The sequence below is a fragment of the Emydura macquarii genome, unplaced genomic scaffold, assembly GCF_026122565.2.
Source record: "Emydura macquarii macquarii isolate MOO-44397 ecotype Brisbane River unplaced genomic scaffold, CSIRO-AGI_Emac_v2 contig_2768, whole genome shotgun sequence".
NCBI classification, from domain to species: Eukaryota; Metazoa; Chordata; order Testudines; family Chelidae; genus Emydura; species Emydura macquarii.
In genome coordinates this window covers 10,603,000-10,624,699 of record NW_027132905.1, presented here as the reverse complement: position 1 = coordinate 10,624,699, position 21,700 = coordinate 10,603,000, and the positions used below count along the sequence as shown (strand labels likewise).

At 37.1% G+C, this 21,700-nt stretch overlaps 1 protein-coding gene across 2 annotated transcripts in view; it reads left to right on the top strand.

Annotated features, from left to right (window-relative positions):
• Window positions 1-21,700, top strand: part of RAPGEF6 (Rap guanine nucleotide exchange factor 6) — a 230,283-nt gene that overhangs the window by 151,188 nt on the left and 57,395 nt on the right. For both annotated transcript variants that reach the window (XM_067566525.1, XM_067566522.1), the window contains exons 8-15: window positions 10,639-10,819; window positions 11,644-11,780; window positions 12,472-12,630; window positions 13,413-13,565; window positions 15,556-15,720; window positions 16,995-17,102; window positions 17,459-17,662; window positions 19,361-19,469. In XM_067566525.1, the coding sequence (XP_067422626.1) occupies window positions 10,639-10,819; window positions 11,644-11,780; window positions 12,472-12,630; window positions 13,413-13,565; window positions 15,556-15,720; window positions 16,995-17,102; window positions 17,459-17,662; window positions 19,361-19,469 (1,216 nt within the window). The remainder of the gene's footprint in view (window positions 1-10,638; window positions 10,820-11,643; window positions 11,781-12,471; window positions 12,631-13,412; window positions 13,566-15,555; window positions 15,721-16,994; window positions 17,103-17,458; window positions 17,663-19,360; window positions 19,470-21,700) is intronic.

Below are 21,700 nucleotides of genomic sequence, written 5' to 3'. Positions count from 1 at the left end.
TACTCTCCATTTAACTTAGCCTCCCTTTAAAAAAAACCCATCAGGTACTCATAGTGCTGTGCTTTTACTATCCATAGATTATAACTTCTTAATAGTTTAAATGTAATTGGGTTCTACCTTAGTTCTTGAGAACCACAAGATCACGGCTTTGATGCAATACCTCCCTTCTTGCCATGAATACTGTCAGCATTTCAGAGAATAGAGCTGATTGTTAATTTGTGCTACCTATGTTGCTTTCTCATTGCCTGCTGAGTTGACAGATCTCTTGTTTTCATGTAAACTTTAAATATCTCTGCTATGTAGTGATGGTGACTGAAGCTGGGTTTTTTTTCATCTTCGGTGAATTTAGAGACTAGAAGACAACTATCATTGCATGATAAAAATGTTCAGATAGATCAGCGTTTCTCAATTAAATTTCCCTGCGGAACCCTTTAGTCTCCGCGGGGAAATTACACTCATACTCGATACCCTCCGCTGAAAAATCCGGGACATCTTCCCTTTTTTGGCGGCGCGGAGAACAGCTGCTCTTGGCGGCGCGATGTCACTTTCTCGCAGAACCCTAACAGTGTTTCCGCGGAACCCGAACACCAATTGAGAAACACTGAGATAGATGAAACTTTGGTCCTAAGTAGCTTGAAGTACCTCTGAAATGTATTTTGTCTTAATATAATTTTCCTTTGTAACTTAAATGCTTTATAAGAGTGAAAAGTTCCAAAAATTTACTGCAATATACAGAAGACGACTACGTGTTTTTAAGAGAAGCTGAGTCTGCATTTTTTTAAACAGGCTAAAAGAAGGGCATGCTATTCTCTAGTATCATTGCAGATTAAGAAGATTGTCTGCAAGGCTATTTCTTCATTCCTCTTAGATTATTTCCCTGGAATAGGCTAGTTTCTGTAAAAAAAAAACCTAAATAAAAATATCCCATTCAACTAATTTATGTGCAGTTTGGACTTGGAGGCTAGTCTCCTCATTGATCTAGTGTTGGTTAATAATTAATGTTCATCCACAATGGTAAACAAGGTGACAACTGCTGACCTTTTTGTAATTGACACGTGCTTAGAATTGTTTGGCTGTCTGTTCTTTGCTTTCACAGTAGTTCTACTTAATATGAAATGAAATGTTAAATCATTCATAGAGTATATTAAGTCACTATTTTTATTTTGATGCTGGTTTGTGATACTGATGTATTTTATTCTATTAGGGAATACATATTAGTCTGTTTAAAGTACTAAACAGTTTAGCTCTTAGGAGTCTTTCAGAGCTACAGTGTAGAGGTGAATCCAAAGGGCATAGCTTTTTGCAGATGCAGTTTTGTCGCCTAGTTGTTTGTACATTTTGTATATAAATGTGTGTAATTATAGAGTTGTGCTTGTATTACCTAAAACTGAAAGCAAACAAAATTTTGCTATCTGTGAGAACTAGAGTTTGACCTTCCAGACATGGCGTGAATGCCTATTGTTTTATTCAGGCTTTTTTGCCTTAGGTAAATGCTAGCTTGTTAATAGAGTTCCCTGCTTCTTCCAAGTCTTCCAAGTCCTTATTTGTGTAGTGGTTTTGTGGAGCTGAGTCTGTGATTGCATTCTGCTAGTTATCAGGGGATGGTGGTTATTTGGCTGGTTATTATTGCAACTTCATGTATCAGAAATTAAATAATTGCATATTTATCATGTAAATATCCTCACAGGTTATGCGATCAGCACAAGTTCTGTTAATTGAAAAATAAATAAATTAGTGGATTTAACAATTCATCAAGGAATTTTGAAGTTGACAGCGTTAGTAATAATGGATAGTATAAACAGGAGGGGTATCATTCTTGGCAGCAGGAACAGATAGCACACATGAAGCTGTTTTTAGAAACAGCTAAGTCCCCCAGGTTTTCTCCCATCATTATGTAACCTGTGAACACTTCGTGGGCCATCTGCAAGAGGTCCTTGAGACAAAGTTTAAGAAACATTTTATTATTTCATAGGTAATTATTTCTTCATGGGCATAGTAGACTAGGGCATAATAAAAGAAAGTTCATTTTTACCCTTGGTTAATGACCTCACCACACATTAAGCAATGGTGAGCATTAAGAAAAGGTGTGTCACCCCATTAAGGGCTAAAGAACCAGTGTGACTTGCTGTGGCAGCTTCAGACTGGGTCAGCATGGGCTGTCATCATATCTGGACTGCTCAGAGGTCTGGGAAGTGTTGTTTCTTGTGTCCTCTCTTACCCTTGTGCATCCCTGAAGAAGCTGGATACAATCTAACACTTAATTCTTTTGCCTGTAGAAAGAAGGGTTGCATGTCTTTATATTGGCTGGTTGTCACCCAAATCAGAAAAAACAGAACAAAACAAACAACCCTCCTTTCCTTATTCTGCATATCTTCTTAAACTTCAGTATTTTACCTTGTGTTTGTCAAACTGGGCGTGAGGTCCACAATCTGTATTGTTCTGATTGGAAAAAGCCAGTACAAATTCAGGTTATTGATCTGTAGAAAGGCTAGAAATCAAAGAAATCTTTGAATAAGGTGCTGTGCTGCTGAGACTCTCCAAATACAGTTTGCATATGGGCTTAATTCCAAAGCAGTTAATGTGAGCTACATAAACCAGTAAAGTGATGTAATCTGAAGTGGATTAAACCCTTCATATGGTAGCCTGATCAAAATAGAATATTTGTGTTAAATGGATGATTGGAGCATTATTTCTTAGTTTTGATGGATAAATACTTGAGCAAGGATAATAACTTTTCTTTAAAAATAACACACAAAATCTTAAATCTTTTTATTAAGAGATCAGCATTTAGTGTAATACATTGATACTGCTCACCATAATGACTTGTTCTAGGAATAAGATGTTGCAACTGCTTGTGATTAAATCAATCAAAAATATTCCTTGAAATATAAATCAATGTTCAGTCTTCCAAAACTTAAAAAGATTTCCTGCCCCCCCACACACACACTCTCTCTCTCTCCTCTCCCCTCCTCTTCTCCCCCTCTCCCCATGATCTTTATGGTTTTGATTACTTTGTGACGTCTGTGAAGATGATTTCTTCCTTTATCTTTTATTATCTAATCAGCAAAGGAGGTCTGCAGTAGTCTATTTGTACCAATGCAACACTGAACTGCAACAGCTGTGGTACAATAGTATAACCCAAGAGTTTAGTTTTGTTACTTGTTCCAGGTTCCTGGGCTGGGTGTAGAAGTCAGTCAGACATAAGGGAGTAATCATTGTCCGTGTCTTCAATATTGCAATTTATTGTTAGGGACAATTGAAGTGCAGGATTATATTCTCTCTCTCGCTCTCTTGCTCTCTCTCTTGCTCCAAATGCCTATATCCCTGGTAAACGTTTGGATTGAGGAAGACCAATTCTTCACCAACACTGATTTTACTTCTCTATTTGGACACAGCATTATTAAGATCTTAGGGCATGTCTACACTAGAAATTTAAGTCATCCTGTGCTAGGTCAATTTACAGCCCTACATTGCCTTTCTTCTGTCAGTGGTGCATGTCCTTACTGCAAGCACTTCCACTGACTTAAGAGGCACAGCGTGAGGGCTGAGAGCCTGGGCTTTCAGCTTTGCACACAGCTCTCAGCCCAGCGTGGGAGCATGGAGGCAGCCAGACTCTAGCTGAAGCAGGTTACCCAGCTGGCTTTCTTGTCAATTTCACAGTTCTAGCATGGAGCCATGCAATTGACAAGAATGACAGCCAGTGTAAGTAACTGCAGTGTCTATATGGACTCTGCATCACCCTAACTACACTGACATAAGCCTTACACCTCTCGTGGATGTGGAGTTATGATGTCGGTGTACATTGGTGGGAGTGTGCACAGTGCCATAATTAGGTCGACGTAAGTTGCCTTACATTGACCTATGCTATAGTGTAGACCAGGCCTTAGTCTTGAAAGATTTATTGAGTAATATATCCCAGTTTTAGTCTTTAAAGTGCTACAGAACTCTCATTGTTTTTGCTGTATACAGACTAACACGGCTACCCCTCTGGATATCCCACTGGTATTTTTTCATTAGCATTTGCGTTGCACTCTCTATTCATCTTACATACCCATACTCTTGTACTCACCAGAATGTTACTTTTTATAAATACTTCACAGGCAGTGTGATCAAGTGGATGGGACACTAGACTGGGACTTGGGAGGGTGGCTTGATTCCAACCTCTGCCACTACTGTGTGATACTGGGGAATTTGCTTCGTCTCTGTGCATCTGTCTCCTTCCAACTTTTGTCTGTCTTTTCTATTTAGATTGCAAACTCTTGGATGGAGGGGACTATTTCTTACTATGTGTTTGGACAGGTCCTAGCACAGAGCTCTCCCCAATCGTTGCCTTAATAAATATAATAATTTAGCAGAGTTTTAATTCTCTTGTAACATGAGATGTGCAAAGGCCTTGGTCTTCTCTGAGAAGGTCCACAACATTTGGAGGATACTGCTGACCAAGTGTGTGTGTGTGGAGGGAAGATGAATTCCCCATGTGTAGACTAAGAATATGGATATGTACAGCTTCCTAGCACTTGCCTTTTGTCAGATTATTACATTTTAGTTGTAAAGAATAACATCATATATGTAAAATTATCCACCTTCATTTGGTCCTCCAAAAGAAAACAACATGAAGTTCAGTACATAACTGAACATAATATCTTGGGAACTCTGTCTGTCTTCAGTCAGGTAGTATCTAATTTTGTTGAGTTAAATCTAAACTTTACTTTAGCTCCCAAAACACCAAAGCCTTTCTTTCAGGTTCTAGATTCAGTTGTTAAAAACAAAACTGTTGTCTGAAGATATTGTCAAAGTTGCAGTACATTGCATAGTCACTGAGATCTTTGGAGCTCAAAATTCTTTACCTTGCTTCCTCATTGTGGCATATTAAAGCATTTTTCTGTTCTGCATTTTTGCTTTTTTACTTTTTTACTTTTTTTTTTTTTTTCTTTTTTTAACTTTTTCAGTACTTTTTCAGTACTTTTTCAATTTTATTTTTTCAGTACTCAGCTCAGCTGATTTGATCTGCCATAAAGCCCCAGGATTACTACAAATATAGCTTAAGCACAAGAAGTAATAGAAAAAGTAATTTCACTTTTTTAACACTTCAGTTTCATAATGCAAATATATATAATCTCCGTTGAAACACAAAGTGCTTTGGAGGACAGGATTAGAATTGAAAATAACCTTGACAAATTGGAGAATTGGTCTGAAATAAATAATATAAAATTCAGTAAAGACAAGTGCAAAGTACTTCACTTAGGAAGGAAAAGTAAAATGTACAACTAAAAATGGGGAATAATTGCCTAGGTGATAGTACTGAATATGAGTCACCAAAGTGATGCAGTTGCTAAAAAGGCTAATGTCATTCTGGTGTGTAATAACAGGAGTGTTATGTAAGATACAGAAGGTAATTGTCTTGCTGAACTTGACACTGGTGAAGCATCAGCTGGAGTACTGTGTCCAATTCTGGGTGCCACAGTTTAGGAAAGATGATGACAAATTGGAGAGTCCAGAGGCGAGCAACAGAAATGATTAAAAAAAAAAAATTAGAAAACCTGACTATGAGGAAAGGTTAAAAAACCTGGGCATGTTTATTCTTGAGAAAAGACAACTGAGCAGGGATCTGATAAGTCTTCAGATATGATAAAGGTTGTTACAGAGAGGGTGGTGATCAGTTGTTCTTCATGTCCACTGAAAACAGGACAAGAAGTAATGGGCTTAATCTTCAGCAAGGAAGATTTATGTTAGATATTAGGAAAAGTTTTCTAACGATAAATATGTTAAAGTGTGGAATAGGCTTCCAAGGGAGGTTGTGGAATATCCATCAACTGAGGTTTTTAAGGACAGATTGGACAAACGTGTCAGGGATGGTCTAAATTTACTTAGTCCTGCTACAGATTTTAAGTCCAGAAGGGACCACTATGATCATCTAGGCTGACTTTCTACATAGCGCACAGCCGCAGAACCTCGGCCAGTGATTCCTGCATCAAGCTCATAACTTTTAGTTGAGCTAGAGCAGTTCTTCTAGAAAGACATCCAATCTTATTTAAAGACTCCAGTGATCAGAGAATCCCCTGTATCACTAGGTAAGTTGTTCCAATGGTCAGTTACCCTCATTGTTAAAAAAAAAATTTCAGCCTTTACTTTTTTTGTGCTTCTCTGAACTTGTGGCCAGACTTGAGGATCCATCTTTAACAGGTGGTTTTCTATTCTTAAACTTATGAATGAGGACTCTTCCGACCCTATATTTCTATGATTCTAAATAGGAATATGTTTGCAGAAGTGACTGAGATTTCAGTAATATTAAGTATGCAGACACACATGCCTGTGATCTTATGTAGTTATCAAAATAGTGCATCTAAAATTGTATTATGTAACTGGGCATATTTCAGTTTGTCAAACAATTCAGTATTTTCAAAGACTTAAGAAAATATAGGGATTTTATTGCTGCTTTTTGCAACAAAATTATGAGAGTTATTGTATTAAAAACTAGTGTACGGCCCATAATCTTCTCTCAGACTTTGAGCAACATTTACATCAATGTGTTTGTGAGCTTTGTGTGGAAAAATGGTAGAACAGGTCCCCATTTATCGACGTAATGAAAAAATTCCATATAAACACTACTGTATTAGTATATGGTGAAACTATTTTGTTGTCTTCCATCTGTTAGAAAAGTTGACATTTATGTAATTGAATAATTTATATGTTGCATGATAAAATGTTGCAAAGACTTCTGCTTGCATGATTTTGTTTTCTGTTGCCAATGTTACCCTCTTCCTCTCATCTGTTGTTTCATTTGACTTCTCAGCATCCATTGATTGCAGTAAAATTGTTGCTGTAGGCATAAGATACTAGCTAATATTACACATTAATCAAATGGTGTGACGGCCAGTTTACTGGTGTCTTTACTGGTAATCCTAGTCTGTTTTTTGGTAAGTGAAGATTTGAAGACATAAAGGCAATGGTTATACAATTTCTTATTCCATTTAAGGATATCAACAGGTGACTGGGCTTTCTGGGCGTGCAGTGTAATGTTTAGGCAAGATCTAGTTTTGAGAGACAGATAGAGGTCTACAAGTTCATAACTGGTGTGGAGAAAGTAAAAAAGGAAGTGTTATTTACTACTTCTCATAACACAAAAACTAAATTAATAGGCAGCAGGTTTAAAATCAAGAAAAGGAAATATTTCTTCACACAATGCACAGTCAACCTGTGGAACTCCTTGCCAGAGGATGTTGTGAAGGCCAAGACTATAACAAGGTTCAAAAAAGACCCAGATAAGTTCCTGACGGATAGGTTCATCAATGACTATTAGCCAGGATAGGCAGAGGTTGCTATTTGCCTGAGACTGAGAATGGGCAACAGGGGATGGATCACTTGATGATTACCTGTTCTATTCATTCCCTCTCAACCACCTATATTGGCCACTCTCGGAAGACAGGATACCGGGCTACATGGACCGTTGGTTTGACCCAGTGTGACCATTCTTACGTTCTTATGAAATGTTTGGTCTTGTCTTTATACTAAATAGTGAATATTTACCTGTCTTGTAATATTTTCCTATGCAAGCAAGTGCATGATTTGTTTCATGGAAAAAGAAATTATTTACTTATCACAAATCTTGTAGGCATGTCTCAGTGATTACAAAACAATTCCCCTTTCTTTCAGTTAACCTGAATTTAATTTGATCCTCTGTTGTCAGGCTAGTTTAACATAGGAGTTGTGTGTAGGTCATTTTATCTCACTCTTTCCTGTAGTAGTAAGGTTTCTATAACTCCCTGAATATTACTGGACTTCATCCTTTTTTTCTAAATAAGATGAGAAAAGTATGGAATAAAGATTTACTACTAGCTGATAACATTCCATTGTCAGCTGTATAAAATACCATGTTGATATGATGTATGTCCATACAAATGTAATCAAATTTCTGTGTTTGTTGGATGGAAAGTAACATCTGATCTTGGTTGTCAGAAGTTACATTTTTACCCATAAAAGCAACAAATGACTTTTTGGCACTATAATAGATTCTTAATAATTATGAAAGACCATTTTCTCTGCTCCACATGAATCCAGAAGAACAAACCTTTCAAGATGAGAAATGGCTGGTAGAGAAAGGAATAGTTGACCTTACTTTGAGTTTAGATTTGTCTATTTCACACGGCATGACTTAGTTATATGCCTGGCTTAAACCATATGTTAGGATTGTGAAATTAAAATGTAAAGTAATCTGCCCTTCATTTCAGCTACACTTATTTTTCCTTTGCATGCAATGTGTGTAAATAAATATTGGTAAGAAAAAATTATTGGCAATAATGAAAATAATAATAAAATCTCTCTAGATTGTCTGCTGAAATACATGTAGTCAGTAATTACACAAAAGTATTGTTTTTTATCTTTTTTTAAATTTAGTGAAATCCCAAGTGTTGATAATGTGAAAGATTCTTATCTTTATTTGTGCCATAGAGTGGGCTATAGAGTTGAAAAAAAGCTAGAATTATTAAGATTCTTTAAACTTCAGCCAAAGAATATAGACCAAAAATAACCTAGTTGAAACTTATCTTTTATATTTTTTTAAAATGACATATTGTTTTATATCCGGCACTGAGAAAATGGCTAGTTGATGCTGGTAGTGCAGCTTTCTTGTAAGGGTTGTGATTTGTATTGCAATTGTTGTTTAATCGGGACTGGCCTTTGACTGAATAGTTCCATAGGCAAGTCAGAATTTGGTACTCAGCAAAAGTCATTGGGGAGATGTATTTAAGGGTAACATTAGTGATGCCCTAGATACCAGGGGTAAAACCTTGCCCTCTTCAAGTCAATGAGGTTTTGCCATTGATTTCAGTAGGGCCAGGATTTCACCTAAGATTTCTGTCACTCTATTCATAAATCTGCTTTTTGTGATATGGCTACATCTCATTTTGCCTGATTCTTGCAGTTATATTCAGGAAATAATACCACTAGTTTACCTCTGAGTAGATTAGAAAACCACTTCATTTTATTTGGCTTCAATATTTTTGAGGATGACGTAATTGTGATATTTCAGTTATCAGATAAAGCACATTAATTCCTGAGCGGTAGCATTTTTAAAGCATGCTTTTAGACTGACTTTTGTTTAGCTTGGAAAGTTACTTCAGCAGTATCTTTTTTAAAAGTCCTTTATCTGGAAATTTCTAGAGCAGCACCTACCAAATTGGGTAATGGTAAAGGGAAAAGAACACACAGGACCCAGAATACGATTACCAAATTAATTTTCAGTTGTGGCCTGAATGACCTCACCACACATTAAGTGGTGGGGGCTGTTATTTGTGTTGTAGGTGTGGCCCCTTTAAGGGCTAGAGAATTAGAGTTACTTGCTGCAGCAGCGTGGGGATGCTGACCCATTTTTCCCCTCCCCACAGGGAACAAAAAGAGAGGGGGGATTATTTAGGTCCATGCCCATGCAAGAAAAGTCCTATTTTACCTAAGCCAGATGTTAAATACCAGGTTTTGTCATGATCCATTGTGAGTGTTATGCTAATTGCTCCTTTCTTGGGGGGCTGTTAAGGACTTTTCCCCTCACCACCAGATAGGCCAAGGTGATGGTTTTTTTCACCTTCCCCATAACCATAAGGTTGGGGGCTTAGTTGGGGCAAACATGAAATGAGGGTTAGGCTATGATGTTGCAACTCATAATGTAGATGTGGTGCAGATATCCAGTGCAGGTACTTTGTAGGGAAGGGATACAGTGATCAGATAAAATATATTGGTCAAGGATTTAAATGAATAAAGGAGCGAAAATGAGGGGGTTTGAGGCTCTTGTGATTGGTATGACATGAAGCCAACCCCCCCTTCTTTATAATGGTGGGGTGAGTGGCAAGGTCCTAGCAGTGGGTTGGCTGGGGTAAATGATGCATAAAGCGGAACAGCAGATCACCCTTCCCCCAATATATGTAAAATGATTATCGAATTATCTTCACTGTACACTTTTATCTGCCAGTTACTCACAAACATTTAGGAATAAAGTTGCGACCTAATTAAACCACTTCCAATGTCTCCTGATCTTCTTCAGCATAGTTGGACAATTGAAATTGAACTCTGATGTCCAAAGCTGAGCTAGTTCAATAAGTATACTACTTAGGCTTCTAGTAGCACTTTATCTAAGTGACACCAATTATGCTGTGTGAATTGTGGTACAGGCCATTTAGATAATTTGTGTTCAACCAGCAACATTCAAGATTACTATGGTGGTATATTGTATTTAAACTGTTTTCTCTCATTTATAAGTATATATAGAAAAATAAAGAATGTATGGTGCAACATACAATTTTTGTTTTCATAAATCAGGGATGAGTACAATTTATGAATGACAGCACATATAGTCATCCCTGATTAATGAAAACAATACTTTTCTATGTTTATATGAATGCTTTTTATATAAAATATAAAAACATTGATACCAGTCTTTCTGTAATAGGAATTTGCATTGTAATATCTTTTCTTAAGTATTTAAGTGGTAAAACATGTTGAGCTATCAAACTTGTAGCTCAAAATTATTAGTCAAAGGATACTTTTTCATTTTTGTGGTATAAATTGACTGGGACAATAAGTTTAGGCCACAAACTGTTAAATCTGTGTAGAAATTGAATCTACCACATGATAATTTCTTTTCTACAGGCTACGGAAAGTGATATGGGAGATGTAGATTTAACAGGTCTCCCAGAAGCACCTGTGGACTCTGAAGATGAAGAAGAAGAAGATGAAGATATTGACAGAACATCAGATCCATTACTGGGGCGAGATATTGTACGAGAATGCCTTGAAAAAGAACCTGCAGACAAAACGGATGATGACATTGGTGAGAAAGATCTTGATATGATGTTCTATATTATAACTCAAACAATAGAGATTATTTGAAATCTGTGTAAGTACATAATTATTAATGAAAAAATAGCTTCATAACTATAGATGGTGCTTTTCCGTCATTTTTTTAAAACACTCTTGTCCTAAAGAATATAAAAGCTAAACTAGATTATTATTCTCTTCTCTTATATTTATTATGAGAAACTTGGTGTTTGAAAATATTAGCATTGAGATGCTAAATACATTGTGATTACACTTGGTAATTGGGGGAGGGAGAGGGTTAATTCTAACTAGCTGAAGATGGCATATTTGTTTTGGAATTTTTGCGGGGGGGGGGGGCTGATATTATCACAGCATAGAGAGGCTGAAATTAAGTTCCAAGGAATTTGCGTCAAAAAGAGATTACCGCAAACATCATGCTAAATTTGGCATTCACTTAACACTAAAATAAAAATTTAGATAGTTTTCCTCTGATTATTTCTCTGAACTTTGAAAAATGATTTAACGTTATGGATACTATCTAGCTTACAGTCATCATTCAGTAACAATACTTTATAACTTTTCTAAAGGCTTGAAGTTCAAGTGCTTTTACACTTAGCGAGATTGATGTCATAATCAGAGCACAATCAAGATTGAAAAGCAAGGTTCCTTTTATTAATGTTGATTGTAAAATGCATGCTGTGCTCATTTAGCCACAGGCACTAATAGCAACTCCTTCAGTGAGTTTAACTCTGAGGTTTAATATACCTGCAGGGGGTATGGTACCTTAGAGGCACTGGGGCTTGCAGTCTTCATATCAATGTTTCCTTTATCTAATAGAGCAATTACTGGAATTTATGCATCAACTCCCAGCCTTTGCAAACATGACCATGTCTGTAAGAAGAGAGCTTTGTTCAGTTATGATATTTGAAGTGGTAGAACAAGCAGGAGCCATCATACTTGAAGATGGACAAGAAGTAAGTTATAGCACATAACATAATTTAAGCACTGTATGCTATTGAAACTCAGGATTTTAGTGTATTCAAATCTAGACATATAATAACATTAAATAATTTGTATGTATAGTACTTGAACAGTAAGTAGTCTGGTATATTGCAGTTTTTTTAGTACTACTTACCTGGAGGGATTATTTTACAAAAATATACTTATAAATGAATGGGTCATTTCTATCAGTAAAAAAAATAAAATTCTCTGCCCAGGAAATAATCCTTTTCTGAAGTAATCTTTTTTAAAAATGTTTTTGATCTTCTGCAGTTGTTATCTATTAATTGAAGTCTCCTCTTGTGCAAATTTAAAGTTACCAGTGGTCATGTTTTAAGGAATATGTAAAAAATGTAGTATCACACTATAGGCTTCCTTGTCAAAAGGGTAGCAACAGGACATGCAAATATTTGGAAATTATTAGCACTTGATAGATTGTGGAGCTAGAAATAAATTATTTTGACTCATTCTTCATTTACTTGCTTACAAGTCAATGGGATAGTAAACTGTAGTCCTTAACACGTTGTAATGAATGAAATGTTATGAAATTGTAAAGACAGCATATTTACTACCACGTGGACAAATACTTCTGGGAAATGAATGTTGAAACATCTTTCTTATAAGAACTTGCTGAGAGATCCACACTTTTTTTTAAATTCGTTCTAGCTTGATTCTTGGTATGTTATTTTAAATGGCACAGTGGAAATCAGCCATCCAGATGGGAAAACTGAAAGTCTCTGTATGGGAAATAGTTTTGGAATTACCCCTTCTCTGGATAAACAGTACATGAATGGAGTGGTTAGAACCAAAGTAGATGACTGTCAGGTAAGATTATACCTGCATATAATTTTCTCACATTTTTAAATGGCTAATAAAAAAAATAATTTGGTTTCATCTAACATAGTGATCTTTGTTCCAGAAATAGAATAAAGGAAGGTGGCATTTGATGGTGGGGGGTGAGACACTTGGAAGGGTGGGCACTCTGTAAAGTTAGGGCTTGCCTACACAGTGCTTTAGTCCACAATAGTGGGGTGTAAATTTTAATGCATGTTGTGCACTAACTGGCCCATGTGCACCCTGCTGGGCTGCATTAACACACACTACAGAACTTCTGGTGTGTGCTAGCAGGGTCCACCCTTTTAGTGCAAACTAAAACAACATATAGACAAGTCCTTAGTTGTCAGTTTTAGCTTCTTATTTTAGACCAGTTTTTTGTAAATTGCTGTTATCTGAGAAACAGGAACTTCTATGTTGTGCTGATGTATGGGCTATTTTCCCACATAATGTCATGATATTTGTGTCTGTTTAAAATGCTTTAAAAACAGTTAAACAGAAAATATCCATTTCCACTTTTTACAAACTAAGTTCTCTTTTAAGATTGATCTTTGTACAGTAACATTTTAGTACTCTATGGGGGATTATCAATTTACTTGGACTTGGACTCTGACTATTTACAACTTAATGTCTAGTGGAACTGGACAGGACAGATTGGACTGATGTCAAATGGTATGCTGTCGTCATTGCATTACATTTGCCCAGGTTTTGTGCATGGAGATGTGTTTATGTACTACAGGTTTATTAATTGTCCCCATATTGTTCTGGGGCAGTTTGTTTGTATAGCCCAGCAGGATTATTGGCGGATTCTGAACCATGTGGAAAAAAACACTCATAAAGTCGAGGAAGAAGGAGAAATTGTTATGGTAAAGGAGCACAGAGAGCTAGATCGCAGTGGAACCAGGAAAGGACACATAGTTATTAAGGTGATTTTTTTTTTTACTTCATATTCTACCTATCAATCTCTAAAAATGTTAATTTATTAGATACAGTGGTAATCTGGAATTGATATACAGATTTGTCTATCCTAAAAGAGCTCAATAGAGAATTGATTATAAAGGACTTATATTTTATGTATAAGGAAGACGGGAATGATTGCAGAGGACTGGAAAATGACACTATATTTGCCCATCTATATAAAGGGAAAAATAACGACAGCCTGGGTAATTACAGACCAGTCAGTTTAACTTCAGCACCCGGAAAGATAATGGAGCAAATTAAGCAATCAGTTTTGAAATACCTAGAAGAAAATAAGGTTATAAGTAACAGTCAGCATGGATTTGTCAAGAACAAATCACGTCAAACCTGTTAGCTTTCTTTGGCAGGGTAATAAACCTTGTAGATAGGGGAAGGAGTAGATGTGGTATAGTTTGACTTTAGTAAGGCATTTGATACTGTCTCACCTGCCCTTTTCATAAACAAACTAGGGAAATACAACCTAGATGGTGCTACCGTAAGATGGGTGAATAGCCAGTTGAAAAAACGTTCCCAGAGAGTAGTTATCAGTAGTTCACAGTCAAGTTGGAAGAGCATATTGATTGGAGTCCTGCAGGGATCGGTTGTGGCCCCAGTTCTGTTCAATGTCTTCATCAATGATTTAGATAATGGCTTAGAGAGTATACTGATAAAGTTTGCGGATGTTACCAAGCTGGGAGGGGTTGCAAGTGCTTTGGAGGATATGCTGAAAATTCAAAATGATCTGAACAAACTGGAGAAATGGTCTGTGGTAAATAGGATGAATTTTAATAAGGACAAATGCAGAGTACTTCACTTAGGAAGGAACGATCAGTTGCACATATACAAGATGGGAAATGACTCCCTAGGAAAAAGTACTGCAGAAAGGGATCTGGGGGTCATAGTGGATCAAGTATGAGTCAACAGTGTCACACTGTTACTTCCCAGAATGATGTTTGCTTTTTTGTTTCAGCAAGAGTGTTGTAAGCAAGACACGAGAAGTAATTCTCCCACTCTACTCCATGCTGATTAGGCCTCAGCTGGAGTATTGTGTCCAGTTCTGGGTGCCATATTTCAGGAAAAATGTGGACAAATTGGAGAAAGTCTAGCTAAAAGCAACAAAAATTATTAAAAGTCTGGAAATGACCCTTGAGGGAAGATTGAAGATTGACAAAATTGGGTTTGTTTAGTCTGGAGAAGAGAAGTCTGAGGGGAGACATAACAGTTTTCACCTACATAAACGGTTGTTACAAGGAGTAAGGGAGAAGAATTGTTCTCATTAACCTCTGAGGATAGGACAAGAAGCAATGGGTTTAAATCGCAGCAAGAGTGGTTTAAGTTGGACACTAGGAAAAACTTCCTAACTGTCAGGGTAGTTAAGCACTGGGATAAATTGCCTAGGGAGGTTGTGGAATCTCCATCATTGGAGATTTTTAAGAGCAGGTTAGACAAACATCAGTCAGGGATGGTGTAGATAATGTCAGAAGTGCAGACCTCTTGAGGTCTCTTCCAGTCCTATGATTTTATTTTTCTATTATTCTCTCTCTGATAATACAAAATCTGCTTCCTTTTAATAAAGCAGGATTTATTCAGTACAGATTTTCTGGTTTTGTGTTAGAAACCACCAGTTAGTGTCTTTACATGGATTAATCTGTGTTGTGTTGGATTAGAAGAGGGATTTTAAAACAGTCTAAAAAAAATCAGTGCAATGTTATTGTGTGTTCCAGCCAAATGCTATTATAAATGCAGGGTACTGCATAGTTTTACAAAACGTTTAGGTTGAAATATGTGAACTGAACTTAAACACAGTGATGCTTTTTCTTTTTAAGAGCCTGTCAGTCACTCAGTGTAATTTGAAAAGAAAGTGCACTGTGTGTGGTTCAAAGCGTACATAATGTTACTGGAGTGATAATAGGAGCTGTGTGTGACTTCCTGAAAGCCGTTTGTATTTCTCTTTTTAAGGCAACACCTGAGCGACTCATCATGCATTTAATAGAAGAACATTCTATTGTGGACCCAACTTATATAGAAGATTTCCTTTTAACATACAGGACATTTCTATCAAGCCCCTTGGAAGTTGGGAATAAACTCCTGGATTGGTTTAGAGTGGACAGCCTCAGGGATAAGGTTGGTTTCAAATGAACAGATGAGCTTTTCTGGTGAAAATTTTCTCAATTGTTAGCCCTTTTTTGTGGTGCTGATAAAGTCTGACTGTTTCATGATAGTCTAAATGTAAATTCAGCAATATATTTCAGTAGTATCGAAAGGTGTTCTTCAACATAGTTGCATGCACACATGTAAGGTTTGATTCTAAATTCAGATATGCCAGTGCATAGCCTCTAAAATGTGTTATGTGTTATTAAATGTGATCTTAATATGTAAGTGGCAATATATCTGAAATCTGTGTCAAGACCTATTAACAAATTTCATATGGAACAGATATTTTCAACTGTACTCTCTAATGTTCTGGGTACAATCAGCTCCCTCAGAAGACCCCTTTTTGCCAATAATTCAAGTAAATTAAGTGTCCATGATCTCCTGGGCATACCACTGTTGCTTTCATGACAGCATTGCACCTTTTTGTTTTGTTTTCTATGTGTAATGAAAAGGGCGACTTAAGAATGGGCTGAGTATATAGATATGGACACTAAAAATGATTTTGGGCAGTATGGGTTGAATAACATTTTTACCAGTGTGGAATTTAAGCACTTCTGCATACAGCAACTTTTGAGGGGACTTGCAGAGAAAGAAAACTGTCTCAGCAAATAAAATAGGAAGTGATTTATTTTTAGACAAAATAAATTGCTGTAGTTGTTGAGCACTTTTATTTAACATAGATTTGAGTAATTTACAGGCTGACTATATGGAGTTATACAGTAATTCTGCAGCACAATCAACTGCATTGTCAAAAAATGAAGATGAAGGTTCTCAGGATGTAATATTTTATTGTTACTATACATTTCCTAGAAGTTATGGTTAAAGAAATGACCAGTCATTCACAGTGACAATTTGAAAAGTGTAAGGTTTCTGAATTAAGCAAAGGAAACCCAAAGTACCAGAAGGGAAATTATTTGGCCATTGATTTTGTGTGACTGCACGTAGTAGCCCAGCCCCTCAGATCCAATTTGTTTTTTCATTTTTTGATCAGTTTTCATTGTGCTGTGGAAGAAAATGACCCACCCAGGGATGGTTTAAAAGCAGTTAAAGTGACCTCAGCTTATGGTTTACTTCTATGAAAAGCCTTTACCATTAATGCAGAAAATAATGGCATGCCAGATTTAATCCACTTATACAAATGTGTTAATAATGTACAATATTCTAGCATCTCTTTTTCCTTACTATTAACAACTCCAAAACCAATCCATCCAGAAAACATCCTCATGTTTATCTTGTTTCTGTAGGTCACCAGAGTGGTCTTATTGTGGGTGAACAATCATTTTAATGATTTTGAAGGAGATCCTGCTATGACACGATTTCTGGAAGAATTTGAAAAAAACTTGGAAAATACGGTAGGACTAAAAACAATCAGTGTCATGTTTTTCAGTTATGTGGATTTTTTTTCCATCTGTAATTTAAGAATATTTTAAGAAGACCTTGGGTTAATAGAAGATAAACTATATTCAACTTTTAATACAGTCCTATTTGTTCTAAATTGTACAAATGACAGAACTGAGTCCAAGAGTAAAAGGGTATAGTCTACTAATTTTTATCTCTTGATGGTATTTCAAGAAAGAGCAGGTTATTTTTTTAGTAAGAATTGGATCCTTAAGACCTTAGTTTCTTTTTTCTTTAGCTTGTTCTTTTCAGTTGTTCCAATTCTAAATAAAAAAACATTGCATTCCTTTGTGTGTCTTCTGATTTACAGAAAATGAAAGGGCACCTCAGGTTGTTGAATATTGCCTGTGCTGCCAAGGCAAAGTGGAGGCAAATTACTCTGCAAAAACCGTCCAGAGACTCACCACTCTTTTTCTGTCTAGTTGGAGGAAGTGACAAGGGTTTTGGCATTTTTGTAGAGACTGTAGAAACAGACAGCAAAGCAGCAGAAGCTGGGCTTAAGCGTGGTGATCAGGTAAAAAAAGTACATAACATTTTTCATGTTTCAGATACAATTTTAATAAAAATTCCTCCTGGTTTAGCCAAGTACACTAAATGCAAGAAAATATTTGTCTGAAATATAAGACTTAAAATATTACTACAGTAGAACCTCAAAGATATGAACACCAGAGTTATTAAATCCATGTGGTCAATCGAACACCATGTGGAACCAGAAGTAAGCAATCATGTAGCAGCAAAAGGAGGGGGGGAAGCAAATAGTATACTGTGCCTGTATTACATCTTAAAGGTCGGCATATCTGGGTTTCCTGTCCCCAGTTGCACTTACTGTGTGAGGGGCAGCCACTTACAGGTAGGAGGTGAAGATGGTGAGGTTCACAGGCACAGCTGTGAGCCCCTCCTGCCAACCCAATACAGCCCGAGCACGCAGAGCAGAAGCAGCCTGGGGTCTGCGCTGTTTCCTGTAAGCTGCAGGCGCTGTCAGAAGAGGGGCAAGTTGGCGAACTCAGTCCGAGCCCAGAAAAGAAGCTACAGCAGCCCCACCTGCTGAGGGGGAAGCTGCAGGCACTAGGATGGGAGCTGCTGCTGTTGCAGCCAAAGCCTCACCTGGAGTGGGATCAGGAGTCTGAGCTGCTGCCTGCACGCTGCTCTCTGGAGGTGTTTTAAAGGGCCACAGCCTGTGCACCGATGTGGCCCAAGCTTTGCCCACGGTTGCACACCTGGGTCCTGCCAGCACCATTGGGAGTGTAAGAGGCTGGGAAGGGAGGGGTGCTGGCAGCGGGCTGATGCCACCCCCCTGCCACATGCTCCTTCTGGAGCAGTGCACAGAGCAGGGCGAGCCCTGGGGAGAGGCGGCTGAGGGCTGTGGCTTGTAGTGCCAATGGTGTGGGCCAGGCCATCCCCAGTTCAGCCCAAAGGCAAGAAACAGGAATATGGCAGGGAGCTGCTTGCAAACTAGGCTGTGCTGCTAGGTGGCGCCTTTGCAGAAATCGCTCCCAGCCTCAGCTGGAAGACACTGACTGCAGGGCACTGTACCATAATGTTTTGTTCAGAGTTACAAACATTTCAGAATTACAAGCAACCTCCATTCCTGAGGTGTTCGTAACTTTGAGGTTCTACTGTAATTTGCTCACTATGTTGCGCAAACTATGTAGTGTTTTAAGGATTTACAGTTAGCATCTGTAATTTTCTTCTATAATTTATATATGAAAAAACAATCCTAATCATGGTTTATTTAGGCATGCTTCAAATTTAAGCCTTCAAAACTAGTTTATAAATCTACTTACTAGAGATGGAGGCAGATCCTTAGCTGCTGTAAATTGTCACAGTTTATACCAGCTGAGGATCTGGCCCATGGTTTGCATGTCAGTTTGACACCCTCTGATACACAATGTTAACTGATGATATGCAGCTCCTTGTCATGAGAATGTCAGACTTGAGGCAGCAATTAAATTGAGCCAAAATGTTTGATAGTTGGAAGAGGAGGTCCTGACATGTTTACAGAATATACTTATATTTAAATTGTAGCAGCTAATTTATGAGGATATTTAGTAATGCATGTTTTTGCGATACCACTCTGATATGTAGCAGTATTGTAGCTTATGAAGTACTTATTGTGCCTTTTTTATAATATTAAATAGTAAATTTAGAAAATGGAAAACCTTTTGTGATATTTAATGTAAAAAATTCAGTTTTTTTCTGTTTCTCTTAAAAGATAATGGAAGTAAATGGACAGAACTTTGAGAACATTACATTTGTAAAAGCTCTTGAAATCTTGAGGAACAATACTCATCTTTCCATTACTGTAAAAACAAATATTTTTGGTGAGTAGGCTTGCATAACCAAAGTACTTTACATGTGTGAAAGAAGACAAAGGTCATTATCCTGAAGGCCTCAGGGCTGCACTAAACTCCACCCAATTGCCTGTGACTCCAATGGTCCATTCTAGAAGCTGATGATCACCAGAGCACAGAGGCCATCTCTCTTTTTTGCCTGGGTACTTCTCTTATGCCAGGGACTGCAAGTCGGGTGGTATAGAGCCAGCAATAACCAGCTCTGTGCTCCCTGGAAAATCCTCAAGTGACCATTTAAGCAGCTTTATTGGGCCTTCACACAAAGAGGCTGAAATGAGGCCAATAATCTGGCCCAGAATTTATGAACCAGTAATTCATCATTCTCAATTTGTCTCTAAGTCACCTGTTTTGACAAGAAAGAGCAAAAGATGTAAAATCAGGTTTTTAAACAACTTTGAATAATGGGTGTGAGAGTCATAACTGCCGTTTACATCTTAAATGGAAAATAGAGAAAGTACAAAGTGTGTGTGCCATATCCATTTTAGCTTTAAATTATCAATTTAAATATAAACAAATAACTTTTTAAAATCTTGGTCAAACCATCTGTTACTTTTCCATAACCCAGGGCGGGCATACATAGTCTGCGTCCAACAGCACAAACACTACTACAGTAAGAACAAGGTTCTCCCTTAACATACATGGTTTCTTGTCTTTGACTTATGTTATATCTGAGGTAGCTGATGGTCCTTTCCTCTCTTGGGTCTCATCTGCTACTGCAATTACTTGTCTTTGTTTACTATTGATTTTCTGTTTTTAAATTACCTTTTTTTCTTTACACCACTGTAGAGGTTAAAAAGTCTCATGAATTTACCTATAGCTTATTGTCACAAGCAAAATGAGGACAACAGTTTTAAAAAAGCCTTTTTCATTGAATAACTTATGCTAATACAAAGTGACATGCACTAGTACACCCAATTGTACAACCTTCCTCTGAAAGTTAACACATTCATATGAAAATGAAACATAGCTGCATCCAAGTCAGTGAAAAAGGATTCAAGAGGTCTAGCTCTCTCTGCTTATCTGTACAGTATTACAGCACTGTACATATACATTTATATGGGTGGATTATGCCTTATTGTCACTGCTAGATATTCAAGATGCTGACTCTGTCTGCTGCTTGATGTATTTTAACAAATCCCTCAGCCGAAGCCCTTTAGAAGGACTGTATTTGCTATTCTAATTTTTAATGGAGTGCTAAATACCTAGTGTGGTAAATACCTAGTGAATTATTACATACTATACCAGTGAATCCCCATGCTCACACCTAAATTTCTCCTATAAAAGTGAACAGCAATAAAAGCATGCAATTTGATTTGGTATTTGTGAATAGTATATGTTGCCTGCTGGTTAGGTGGAAAATGTGAGTAATCAGTGCTGTGCAGCTGTGAGTTCTGTTTCAGTGAGCACAGCCATATGTGTTCAACTGAAAACATTACATTTCTCTGATCTCAGCAACCTCAGTGTAAAAAAATAAACTGCTTGGCAGGAATTAATGTACAGCTTTGAAGGGTAGGGTTTTATGTTATATAACAGAAACACAAATAAAATAGATATAACTCCCCCCCCCCACCCCCACCACCACCACCACCACCAGTGGAATGGTGCTTTCTGGAAGTGTTGTTGTTACCAGTTGAACAGTTAAATCTGATAAGTGCAAAAGAATATTGGATGTGGATTATATTTGATAATATCAATGAAGATAAAAGAAGGTGGCCATGGTAAAGTTTCAGTCAGTTTTGCAGTTGTTCTTAGGAAAACATCTGCATCCCATTACCTAACAGATACAGACCAAAAAATACTATATGAGTTGACTGATCTGAATGTAACGTTTCCCTTTTTATTTAGCTAATTGTCTATGGTGGAAGGTAATGAAGTTTTATTAAATTTGTTGCAGTGTTTACTAATAAGAAAAATGAAAGGGATGCAATTTCTTCTAATTCACTTTTTAATTTGTGTTTGGAAGGGCCCTCCAATGCAGTATTTTCCTCTTTGCAGTTTGTTTTCCATTAGTCATTTAGGCTTACTCCTTTTCCCATTGACTTCAATAGCGAAACTCCACTTGATTTCAGTGGGAAGAGGAAAGAAGTATAAAATTGACTATATTTTCAGTGTGCCGTTAACAGCTGTAATATTGAATAATTCTTTTATGGTGGTAAGTGGAAATGAGATGAAGAAGGATTAAAAGAACAAGCTTTCCAGGA